Here is a 12,307-nt window from a genome sequence, read left to right on the forward strand (position 1 = left end):
TTTTTTTTTTTTTTTTTTTTTTTTTTTTAGTCAGGGTCTCTCACCGGGACTTGAGGCTCACTGTTAAGGACAGCCCACGAATCCCAGGGATCTGCCTGTCTCTACCTCCTCAGCCCTGGAATTGTGCATGTGCACCACTGGACTGGAGAGATTGCTCAGCCGTTAAAGGCTCGTCTCACAACCAAAAGGGTGGGCATTTGCCATGATGCTCAGCTTTGTGTATAAGTTCTGGGGATCAGACTAGATCTTCATCCCTGTGAAGGAAGGACCTCATAGACTGAGCTATCCCCACCCCACCCCAACCCTCCCTATCACCATCTTAACACTAATGTAGTGAACTCATTTAATTTTGCAACCCCAGGAAGTAGGGAGGCCATACGATGGAGAAGCTGAGGCTTATAGGGAAAACGAACCCAGGCTCACATAGCGGGCAGGTAGTGTCATTAACTGGAGCAGTCTGACTTCAGAGCACTTTCTGCCTCTTGCTGACACCATAAACTGCTTCCTGCTGTCCAGCGTTAGTGGTGCTGGGACCAGAGCGGAGTTAGGGTCCACCGGGGAAGGGTGGGAAAGCGAATGTCCTACCTCTGAAACAAAACCCATAGGAGGTACCAGGAAAAGGTCAAACGCACAAGTTGGCAGTCAGGTTTGAATCTGTCATGCCAGTACCCAGAAATGAGGGTCCAGGTCCAGGCGGGAGGCATCCAGGCGGGAGATGGGGGCAATGCAGCCCCAGATTCAGATGCGAGCTCTATAGGGCTTCTGGGGGCTTTCCTGGGTACAGAGTGGGTAATTGGAGTTGGGAAATGAATCTAGACAACACTGCAAGGTGTGTAGCCTTGTCTCCATCTCCAGAGGAGGAAACTGAGTCACAGAGGCACGTCTGAAAACCCTCTGCCCTACTTCACCCTGTGGCCTCTAAGGGTTTACCAGATGGTGAATAAAGAAACAGGCCCGGTTGGGGGCAGGGGGGGGGGTACTGTGATTTTTTTTTTTTTTTTTTGGTCGGTTTTCCCCTCACGGTCCTGCCCTGGGCTGTTCTAGGGTTTATGCAAATTAATGTAGATGTATGTTAATTGGATCACTACCAGTCAGCAGGCTCTAATGGAGCTGCCAACTCAGAGATAGAGTGAGGCCGAGTTGTCCAGAAGGGGTCCAAGAAGCCCCCAGCTGAGAACGGGGTATGGGTCAGTGGCCACTGAGATGAAGGGCTGGGGTTGCCATGGATACAGAGGCCAAGACCCTGCCTCTTGACAGAACCAGACTGGCCAGATCAGCCTGCTGGGCCTCACGGAAGCTCCAAGCTGGTCTCTGAGGATTAATTACCCGGAAGGTGATGGCCAACTGCTTTCCAGCTCCCTCCCTGACCCAGTCCAAGTGGAGGGAGGACTGGGCCACAGCGGGAGGGCCAGAGGACAGACAGATGGCAGTCCAAGGTTTGGATACAGAGATCTGAAGTGAGAAAGAGAGTGCCTGCTTCCTCCAGCAGGCCTCTTAGGAGCAGGAGTCCTAAATACTGGCACGTCTGGACAGGCTCAGTCGCTGAGCTCAGAGAGCGTATGGCAGGGAAGCCACACAGAGTGTCTAGAACTCGAGTTCTTTGGCGGCAGCGTATGTCAGCCTTCCACAGCTCTGGGGCCTCAATCTCCAGAGATTGGGATGGGGATGTAACATGGACACAAAGGTTAATAATATAAGCAGTACCAGGCTGGAGAGATGGCTCCGTGCTTAAGAGCACTGGCTGCTCCTCTAGAGGACCTGGGTTCAATATCCAGCACCCACATGGCGGCTCAGAAATGTCTGTAACACCAGTCCCACGGGATCCAACCTCCCAGACATGCATGTGGTGCACATAACTGTGCATGCAATCAAAATACATAAACAAGTCTTTTATATGTGTGTGCACATATATGTATAACATATGTATATATGTGTTATATGTGTGTTATACATACATACACAGCAGATACTTAATAAAGTATACTAAGGTAAACTCTTAGGTTGTCAGTGTCCTGGGGGCTTTGTCCCTTTGTATGAGGACACTCCACACGTGTCCATGTTCTCTGGGCTTGGATATGTGGCACTGGTGTTCTTAGAGGAGAGAAAAGACATGAGCAGTGTCCCCAACACAAGAGCTGAGCTCTTTACCTTGCAGGGTCATGTGATCAGGCTTGGCAGCAACCGCTTTACCCAACAAGCCATCTCATCAGCCCAGTTCATTTGTTGTTTGTTTGTTTTGTTTTAAACAAAGCCATATATATATAGCCCAGGCTGGCCTCGAATTCAATATGTAACTGAGACTGCCCTTGAATTCGTGGCCCTCTTGCCTTTACCTCCCCAGTGCCTCCATTGCAGGTATGTGCTACCTGCCTGGCTTTTTATAGCTTTAATCTTAGCTCTCAGGAGGCAGAGGAAGGCAGATCTCTGAGTTCCAGGCCATCCTGGTCTACGGAAGTGAGTCAAGGACAGCCAGGGCTACATAGAGAGACCTTGTTTCAAACAAACAAACAAACAAACAAAACCCTTTTTTGTGTCTGTGTTGGGATTTGAATCAGACTTATACACAGCAGCTCTGTCTGCTCTCTCCTGGCATTTAACTTTCTTAAACACATATCTTAGTTGGGAACCACTCACAGCTCCAGATGTGTGTGTGTGTGTGTATGTGTGTGTGTGTGTGTTTTAGAGCCTCCAGTCTCCTGTCACGGGCTTTCTCGGTGTCTTTTTCTGGCTTCTGGCTACACACACACACACACACACACACACACACAAACACACACACAACACACAACACACAAACACACACACAGTGGACTTGTATAGTTCTGCGGCTTGCTTTTTTTTTCTTTACTTAACAGTGATAGCAGCTGGGCGTGGTGGCGCACGCCTTTTATCCCAGCACTCGGGAGGCAGATTTCTGAGTTCGAGGCCAGCCTGGTCTACCAAGTGAGTTCCAGGACAGCCAGGGCTACACAGAGAAACCCTGTCTCGAAAAACAAAAAGCAATGAAAAAACAGTGATAGCGTTGGCTGGTTTCCAGTGGGATCTGGGCTGGGAGGAGGGCTGCTGGGATTCTAGAAAGAAGCAGGGGACACCATATACCCGCATCAAAGCACGAGAGGTCGCTGTGCACAAAGGAGAGGGATCTCTGTGCAGTCGTCCCCCAAAAAATCAACCACCAGAGACCTATGACCTCTCTCTCTCTCTCTCTCTCTCTCTCCTTTCCATTCCTCTCGGTCTGTCTTTCCTTTCTTCTCTTCCTTGCCCCCTTCTTCCTTTCTTCCTCCCCTTTCTCTGAGACAGGGTCTCACTGTAAGGCCCAGGAGGGCATAGAATTTACAGTAGCCCCTCCTGCCTCTGTCTCCTAAGTGCTGGGAATACAGATGTGCCACTGTGGCAGCTTGGGCTTGGACCCCTGCTTTCTAAGGGCGGAAGCCACATGGTTTCTTCACTCCTGCACACACCCCTGTCCCGAGCCCAGGGGCCGGGCACAGAGGTGCTTAAGAAATCTATTCATGGATTTGGTCCTTTCAGAGTCCTTGTTAAAGACCCTCCTGGTCTCCACACTCTCCCTTTGAGTCAGCTAAAATATTCTTTCAGCTGACACACAATGGTGCTGGCCTCAGGTGGAGCCCCGAGGTGGGTCCAGCTTTGGAGCTGGGGAGCCCCCTCCCCTCAGGCAAGTGACTGTCCCTCCCAGCTGTCACTGTGTTGAGCCCTAATGAGGGCTGCACCAGCCGATCTCCGGGGCTCCTTCCAGCCTGCGGCATCAGCTCCAGCCCACCCCCTCATTTCACGGATGAGGGGCCGAGTCGAGTGTAATTTTGTCAGCTGCTTCAGAAATCCACTGGGAAGGGGGGGCTCCGAAGCACATGGGGGGTGGGTTGCTGCCTTGTACTGAGGACCAACTATGGCAGACACCCAGCCAGCTGAGTGCTTTATGTGACAGAACACATCACCAGTAAGGGAACTGAGGTCCAGAGAGGGAGAGAAACCCGCCCAGGGTTCCAGGTCACTGAGGCTTCCACTCTAGTGTGCAGGACCCCAGAAGGGGAGATTCTCATCTCAGAGTCCGTCAGAGACCAAATTGGACTTCCATTCTTCCCCAACCTTTAGGGTGCCACCTTCCTCTTCCCCAGACAGCCAGACTTCTGTAACCAAGGCATATGGTGGTACGCTGGAATATTGGCCAGGGAAGTGGTTGACTTGCAAAATTGATGGGCAAGGCCAGAGGCTTCTTTCTGATAAGTTCCCTTGGCCCAGCCCCTTCCTGCCTCTGCCCTAGCCAGCTTCCAGGACTGGAATGGACCTGTCTGTATCATCTCCCACCCCCACTCCAGTTCCCACCTGGGATTGGGCTCCTGGGGTTGAAGTCTAGACAGACAAGAGCATCCTACTGAGACCAAAAGCAGTCCTGACAAGGGGCTGAAGGTTCCCATAGCAACAGCATCCCCCCTCAGCTGGCAGCCACCCGATAGATAAATAAATAATCAGGGTTTGGGGGTGGGGAGCTAAGGGTCGGGGGAGGGGCCGCCAGGCAGACTAGGTCTTCATTCTGGAGGGGAGATGGGGGGTGGGCAGGGGGGGACACAGGTGTCAGGCGTCTAGTTGTCTGAAAGAAGAAGATTGGAATAGCCAGGTGAGAGGAAAGATGGATGGGGAATTTACCATTAGTGACCCCTGGATACTAGTGAGCTGGAAGAAGGCTTGAGTTAGAACTGAGGCTTCTATCTAGCTCTTACACCTGGACACATCAGGGGAGTGGACCCTGGAAATGGACCAGGTTTAACAGACGAAGTTTACAGTAAACACAGTAAATGCTGTGCATGGTGGCAAAGGTTTGTAAGCCCAGCACTCTGGAAGCTGAGGCAGGAGGATCTTAAATCCCAGGACAGCCTGGGCTCCATAGCAATGCCCCTCCTCTCCCCCCCAAAAAGCAAAAATGTTTTCAGAGATGGGGCAGACTCTGGAGACCAGTGGGCAACATGCCAGCAGAGGAGGTAGTGAGGTAGCCTCAGGACAACATGGGGATCCAACGGTCAGCCCCTCTTGGGACATTAGGAGCATGGGAGGAAGAAGGAGAAATACGATGCCGGAAAGGATAATGTGTGGGGGAGGGCCCAGGGCAGAAGATGGGAGTAACATTGGCAGGAGACACACGTGACCCCATGGGCTTAAGAATTGGGAAGACATTTTGGAGCTTGGGTGACTTGTCCGTGATCACCTTGAGCCTAATATCAGGGCACTTGTCCTCTCTGTGGCCGGGCTCCTGTGTGGCTTTGGTGACATTAGTGATTTTGGAGGTGGTCGAGGAGGCTGTGTGACTCACCCCAGGAACCTGCCTTCTGTTTCCATAGGAAAGGTTTAGAAGCAGTTCCACCGGCTATAGACTGGGCTGACCACGTTAGAGACATCCTCGGCTAGGTGAGGTGGTGCAAGCCTTTAGTCCCAGCACTCAGGAGGTAGAGGCGGATGGATCTCTGTGAGTCTGAGGCCAGCCTGGTCTACAGAGTGAGTTCCAGGACTCCAAGACGAAGAGACACCCTCGAAGCTGGCTTTTTCCTCAGCACTGGCTCATGGGGAGTCTTTGGTAAGGGACCAGGTTGCAAAGTAACAGACACAGGGAAGTTGCTTAAGACTTCTAGTCCAGGGGCTGGTGAGATGGCTCAGTGGGTAAGAGCACCCNACTGCTCTTCCGAAGGTCGGGAGTTCAAATCCCAGCAACCACATGGTGGCTCACAACCATCTGTAACGAGATCTGACTCTGTCTTCTGGAGTGTCTGAAGACAGCTACAGTGTACTTACATATAATAAATAAATAAAATCCTTTAAAAAAAAAAAAGACTTCTAGTCCAGCAGCCTTCCCTGCCTTCCGCTATTAGCTGCATAAAACAACAGTTTAGTGGCACTAGTGGCACAGACCTGTGATCCCAGCAGTCCAGAAAAGGAGACAGGAAGTAAGTAGTTACATGGTGTGAGCCCAGAGTGGACTACATGAGACCCTGTCACCATACAAACAAACAAACAAACAAGCAAGCAACTGGGAAGATGGTTCAGTGGTTAGAGCTCTTGCTACCAAACCTATCTGAATTTGATCACTGAAGCCACCGGCCCCTAAAACTAACTCACTCTCTCACACACACACACACACACACACTCACTCTCTCTCTCTCTTCTCTCTCTCTCTCACACACACACACACACACACACACACACGCAATTATATTTTATGAAGCAGGGAGATGATACATACCCACCAGGCTATGAGCTAGGAGACAGAGGTCAGGAAGTTGGTGCAAGTTCAAGGTCAGCTCACACGGAGTCACTCACTGCACACCAGAGGGTGGGTGGCCCTGAGCTCTGATTCTTAGGTTTCTACTCCCGGTGCTAGGGTTATGGTTGTACACAACCACGCCCAGCAAATGTTTTAGAACTCAAGATGTTTGTTTAGGTTGGTTTCTGGGTGGGGGTTGTTTTGTTTTTTAGATTTTTGGTTTTTTTTTGAGATAGGGTTTCTCTGTGTAGCCCCTAGGTGTCCTGGAACTCATTCTGTAGACCAGGCCGGCCTCGAACTCACAGAGATCTGCTTGCCTCTGTCTCCTGAGTGCTGGGATTAAAGGTAAGCAGCACCTCTAACAGAACCCATATGTTTTATTGGGAATAATTCCTGCTTGCCTTGAGTCAAGGTGCATTTAGCTGACAAATTAGAATAAAACATTTTATTGTATAGGTTTCTCTCTATTTTTCTTCATTTATGAATTGTGTGTGTGTGTGTGTGTACACAAGCCCACTTGTACCAGTATATCCATGTGGAGATCAGAAAGCAGTTTGCAGGAGTTGGTCCACTCCTACCCTGTGTGCTCTGAGGCTGGAGTTCAGATTCTCAGGTTTGTGCTTTCTTTCACCCACTGAACCATCTCCCTGAACCTCAGTTTTGATTTTTAAAAATGTCTTTTGTTTGTGTTGTTTTAAGATAGGGTGTTGGGGCTGGAGAAATGGCTCAGTGGTTAAGAGCACTGATTGCTCTTCCAGAGGTCCTGAGTTCAATTCCTAGCAACCACATGGTGGCTCCCAACCATCTGTAATGGGATTCGATGCCCCCTTCTGGTGTGTCTGAAGACAGCTACAGTGTACTCATATACATAAAATAAATAAATAAAATCTTTAAAAAAAAAAAAAAAGACAGGGTGTTACTCTGTAACCCCAGCTGGCCTCTGACTTGGATTCTCTTTGTCTCAGCCTCCTGAGTATGGGGTGTACTAACACACCTAGGTTACTCAGCCTTGGTCTTGTGACTGGTGACGTGGGTTTGTGTTGTCAAGTCTCCGTCCCTCTTCACACTGTTTCCAAAGGGTAGGGACCTTGGAGTGTGCACAGAGGTATACTAACTGTTCTGAGATGTAGAGATACCAGTTGAATGGTGAATTGGCCAGAGCTGGAGTGAATAGGTGATAACCCTGTGGGGTAGGAGCAGCCAACAGCCAGAGGTGGGGATGGAGCCACCAGGGGCCCCCTCCGACCTACAGAGGTGGCAGTTGAGGTGTATGTCTATGACCCAGGAGGGCCTGGGGAAAGGAGAGGGACTGGAGGGTCCAGTTCCAGTCTCAGTTGCTCAAAGGATAGAAAGCAGGGAACAGCAAGATGGCTCTGCACACAGTCACCTGAGACCAAGCCTGACAGACTGAGTCTTATCCCCAGGACTGACAAAGTTGTCCTCTGACCTAAACACACACACATGCATATACATATACCACACACATTCATATGCACATGCATACACACATGTACATATACACACACAGTGCATACACACATGTATACATAAATGAATACATATACCACACACATGCATATACACATGCTCACATGCACATTCACCCTACTCAAACACACTTTTTTTTTAAAGGCAAAGAGTACAGTAAGGAAAAGGGCAGAGAGTTCTTTCCTCAAAGCCAGCCAACCACACAAGTCAGTACTGGATTGCGGAGTCCACTGATCATTGTGCTGAGGGAGCCTGAGGCCCAGTAGGGCAGTGACCTTTCCAAAGTCCCCAGCAGACAGAGCCACACTCCCGACGCCACCTGTGCTCCTTGACTCCCGAGCCAATACCCGCTGGCAAACATGGCACCTTCGTACATAGATGAAGCAGGTGGCAAAGGAAGGTCTGTTCTGCCACCTGCCTGCAGCGTGACCTTGGGCAAGTCACTTGTCCCCTCTGAACTTCATGTTCTCTTTCCTCAAGAGGACAGAAGGGTGCCAGGACTGCCTTTCTGCCAAGGCATGTTCGGGGAGAATTGAACGTGGGAAGCCTCTGACCATCTGCAGGGCCCTGCGAGGGTTGTCACCGGCGGGAGGCAGATGGGAAGGTGCCAGGCTTGAGCCTGGCGCTACCAGACTCTCCTCATGGCCTGCCCAAGCCTGCAGCTTCTTTGGTCTCTGCCCAAGCTGTGCCATCTGTGTGGTGACATCAGCCTGTATCTTCCTGCTGCCCTGGCAGGAAGATACTCTGGGACTTCTCACTTGACCCAGATCCCCCCATAGCCTTTGCCGAGCAGACCCTCTGCTCCCCCCTGTGGGGGGTAGGAATGTCGATGTTGTTTTCAGTACTGGGGATCAAACCCAGAGTCTTTCTCATGCTACAGGTGCTCTTGCACTGAGACCTATTATAAAATAATTACTTTTATTTATTTGGGGTAACCCTTGGACTGATCAGAGGACACGTTGCGGGAGCGAGTTCTCTTAGCAGCTGGGTCCTGGCGATCAATCTCAGGGAGTCGGGCTTGGTGGCAGCCGCCTTTATCCTCACCCCATGACTGTTTGTCATGAGATGGTGTCACTGAGTTACCTAGGATGGGCTCTCCAGAAGGAAGGAAAGGGCAGGACCATGGTGACTCAAATTCTCACCCTTCCCCCAAAGCCACAACCAGGCTTAGAAGCCTTGATGTCCTCCTTGCTGTTACCGATCTCTTTGGGGCTGAGGGAGGGGGTGGCTTCGGGTCAGTCTGTCATCTTCAGTCTACAGTATGAAGGATGAGTCTCTGTCCTGTTGGGGGGCAGGGCAGTTGTCTCAGCCTGTGTCTTCTACAGGTGGCTGCACTCCAGCGGCAGATCTTCGATTTCCTGGGCTACCAGTGGGCTCCTATCCTGGCCAACTTCCTGCATATCATGGCTGTCATCCTGGGCATCTTTGGTACCGTGCAGTATCGGTCCCGGTATCTCATCCTGGTATGTCCCTTTCCTTGCCCCTGCCTCTCCAGACACTGTTTCCTACCCATAAAGCCCCAAAGGACACAGATACCCAAATGTCGTCATCATAAGTGTGCACTCAGAACGAACCAGGGTACTGTTTTTCATTAGAGAATCTTCCCAGAGGATAATGTAAATGTCAGCTGCCCAGGGTGGTCAGGGACTAAGGCACAGATCTACATCTGTGACAACAGCCCCACCGCCTCCCCTTTGCAGTAAGGAATCCAGACTCAGCGTGGTTAAGTCTTCCTAAGGACACATAGCAAAATAAGGCAGGCAGAGGCAGAACTGGAGTGAGGGCTCCTACACTGTCACCATCCTGCTATGGGGACAAAGAAGGGACCATACAACCTATGTTCCCCAGGGAGGCAAGGAAGCATCAGGGAGTCTTGGGTTCTGTCCCTACTGCCTGATGTTCCCTGAGGATATGGTCTGCCAGGCGTGGTGATACATATCTGTAATCTTAGAAGCTGGGAGACAGAGACGGTATCATCATGAGTTCAAGGATAGCCTGGGCTACACAGTGAGATACCCTCCCTATATTTAAAAAAGAAAAAAAAAAAAGACAACATAGTCTGAAGGTACTAGTAGCGTGGCTTCCCCTCCACAGCTCAGTCTTCTGGACACCTAGTCTCCAACATCCTCAGCCTCCTGCTGCTCCCTGCTGGTCCTCGGTGCCTCTTCAGGGGGCCATATCCAGGGAAAAGGCTTTTCAGTAGATTCACCTGCATCCATACTTGGTGACTGCAGTAGCATGGACATGCAGGGCCAAGCTACAGATGACCCATTCCTGCTCATTCTCGGTCATCTAAAGGCTCAGCTCCGCCTTGCCGGTTCTGTTGGCAGGTGCCCTCACCCGCTGAGCCCTGCAATTTGCATTTTTAAGACTTTATTTATTTATGTTTAATTATGGAGGGGTACACTTGAGTGTGGTTACCTGAGGAGGCCAGAATAGGGCATTGGATCCCCTGGACCTGAAGTTACAGGTGGGTTTGAGCCCTGGATTCGTGTGGATACTGAGAGCGTTTTATCGCTGAGCCATCTCTCCAGCCCCAGTTTGTAAAGTTGAGGGGGGAGCGTGTCAAGACAGGGTTTCTCTGGCTGTCCAGCAATTTGCTCTGTAGACCAGGCTGGCCTGAATTCAGAGATCTGCCTGCCTCTGCCTCCAGTGCTGGTATCAAAGGCGTGCGCCACCACTGTCCAGCCCTGATTTGGATTTTTAACAGACTCCTCAAAGTAATTGCAATCTATCTAGAGGAGCTTTCTCCCTCTCTAAGGCCCTGGGCTAAGGGCCAGCCCTGCCTCCTAGCTGTGTGATGCAGAGGAGCTCCGACAGCCTCTGTGTCTTAGTGAAGGGGAGAAGACACCCGTCTGCTCTGCAGGACTATGAAGGATGGGTGTGGACTTGTAACCCCCACTTTCCCTTGAAGTCTGTCTCCATTGACTACATAACCCTCCCTGTACTCACTGCCCCCCGCCCCCTTACGCACCTCTACTTTCTGCAGTATGCAGCCTGGCTCGTACTCTGGGTTGGCTGGAACGCCTTCATCATCTGCTTCTACCTGGAAGTTGGACAGCTATCCCAGGTAAGCCTCAGGCCTGGTGGTGTGCAGAGCACACCCTGACCTTTGCCGTCCTTACTGGGGGCTGGGACATAATCTCTTCCACACCCCCTTTCTCCCTCTGCACACTCCAATAATCTGTGCAGCCCGCTTGACCCCCATTTTCGTTTCTGGCTTCTTCTGTGCTTCTTAAAAACAAGGATGGCCCGGATGAGGCTAAAGGGCATCTGCCGTGGAGATGAGCCGAGGGCTCTATTGACCACAGGCGCAGTGGAAACTGAAGGTCTGTGTTGGCACATGATGATATGCTCAGAGGAAGGTGAAAATGTCACACACGCACATTTTATTGCTTAGACACAGAGGCACAGCGCGGGTCCAAGGCGGATCGATATTTTTCAGAAAGGAAAGAGAATAGGGTAGCATTTGTTAGGGAAAATTGAACAAACCGTGTCATGTGGAGAAGAAACTAAAGAAAGCAGGGGTGTGTGCCTGGAAGAGGAGCAAGCCCAGAGAGGTGCAACTTCTATTTTTAGGTATAAAGGAGGACAAATCCAGGAATAAAAACTTTGGCTTCATGGCTTGACCCTGCTCCATTTACATCTCTGCTGTAACACTGCCCAGCAGCTTGACACCGGGCAAATGGTCTGTTCTCTCTAAGCATCAATTTGTTCTTTCTTTAGATGTGTTTATTATTTATTTTACGTGTGCGCGTGTGCGGTAGTTACTTTTTTATTGCTGTGATAAAATACTATGACCAAGGCAGTTTATAAAAGAGTCTTAATTTGGGTGTCAGTGGGTTAGTTAGAGTTCATGATGGCAGAGCAAGGGGTTGGCAGCAGAGAGCTCACATCTTAAGCCACAACCAACCCCAAGGCAAAGAGAGAGATCACTGGGCTTTTAGGACGCCAAAGCCTGCCTCCCATGACACATCTCCAGTAAAAATCACATCTCCTTGTTTGTTTGTTTGTTTGTTTGTTTTGAGACAGAGTTTCTTCTGTGTAGCTCTGGCTATCCTGAAAATTGCTCTGTAGACCGGGTATGCCTATAATCCCAGAGCCACTCGAGTTCTGGGATTAAAGGTGTGAGCCACCACTGGGCAAGACCATGCCTTCTCATCCCCCCCAAACAGTCCCACCAACTGGGGACCAAATATTCAAACACATGAGCCTATGGGGCTGTGGGATGACAGGGACTCCTCATGCAAATTACCACAGGGTGCATGGTCTGCATACACATCCCTTCATCATGTGTGTGCAGTGCTGGCAGAGACCAGAAGAGGGCGACTGAACCCAAGGAACTGGAGTTACAGACAGTTGTGAGCAGCCATGTGGGTGCTGAGAATAGAACCCTGGCCCTCTGGAAGAGCAGCCAGTGGTCTTAACCACTGTGCTATCCTTCCAGTCCCACCCATTTTTTAATTAATTAATCAATCAATCTTATCTATTTTAAAGACAGAATCTCTCTCTCTCTCTTTTTTTTTTTTTTTTTTTTTTTTTTTTTTT

At 50.3% G+C, this 12,307-nt stretch overlaps 1 protein-coding gene across 1 annotated transcript in view; it reads left to right on the forward strand.

Moving 5' to 3' along the window:
- The window catches only part of Nkain1 (sodium/potassium transporting ATPase interacting 1), a 43,929-nt gene that overhangs the window by 25,756 nt on the left and 5,866 nt on the right, over positions 1-12,307 (forward strand). The window contains exons 2-3 of the mRNA XM_021159663.2: positions 9,085-9,222; positions 10,749-10,829. Coding sequence (XP_021015322.1) covers positions 9,085-9,222; positions 10,749-10,829 — 219 coding nt within the window. The remainder of the gene's footprint in view (positions 1-9,084; positions 9,223-10,748; positions 10,830-12,307) is intronic.

The sequence above is a fragment of the Mus caroli genome, chromosome 4 (genome assembly GCF_900094665.2).
Source record: "Mus caroli chromosome 4, CAROLI_EIJ_v1.1, whole genome shotgun sequence".
Taxonomy (NCBI): domain Eukaryota; kingdom Metazoa; phylum Chordata; class Mammalia; order Rodentia; family Muridae; genus Mus; species Mus caroli.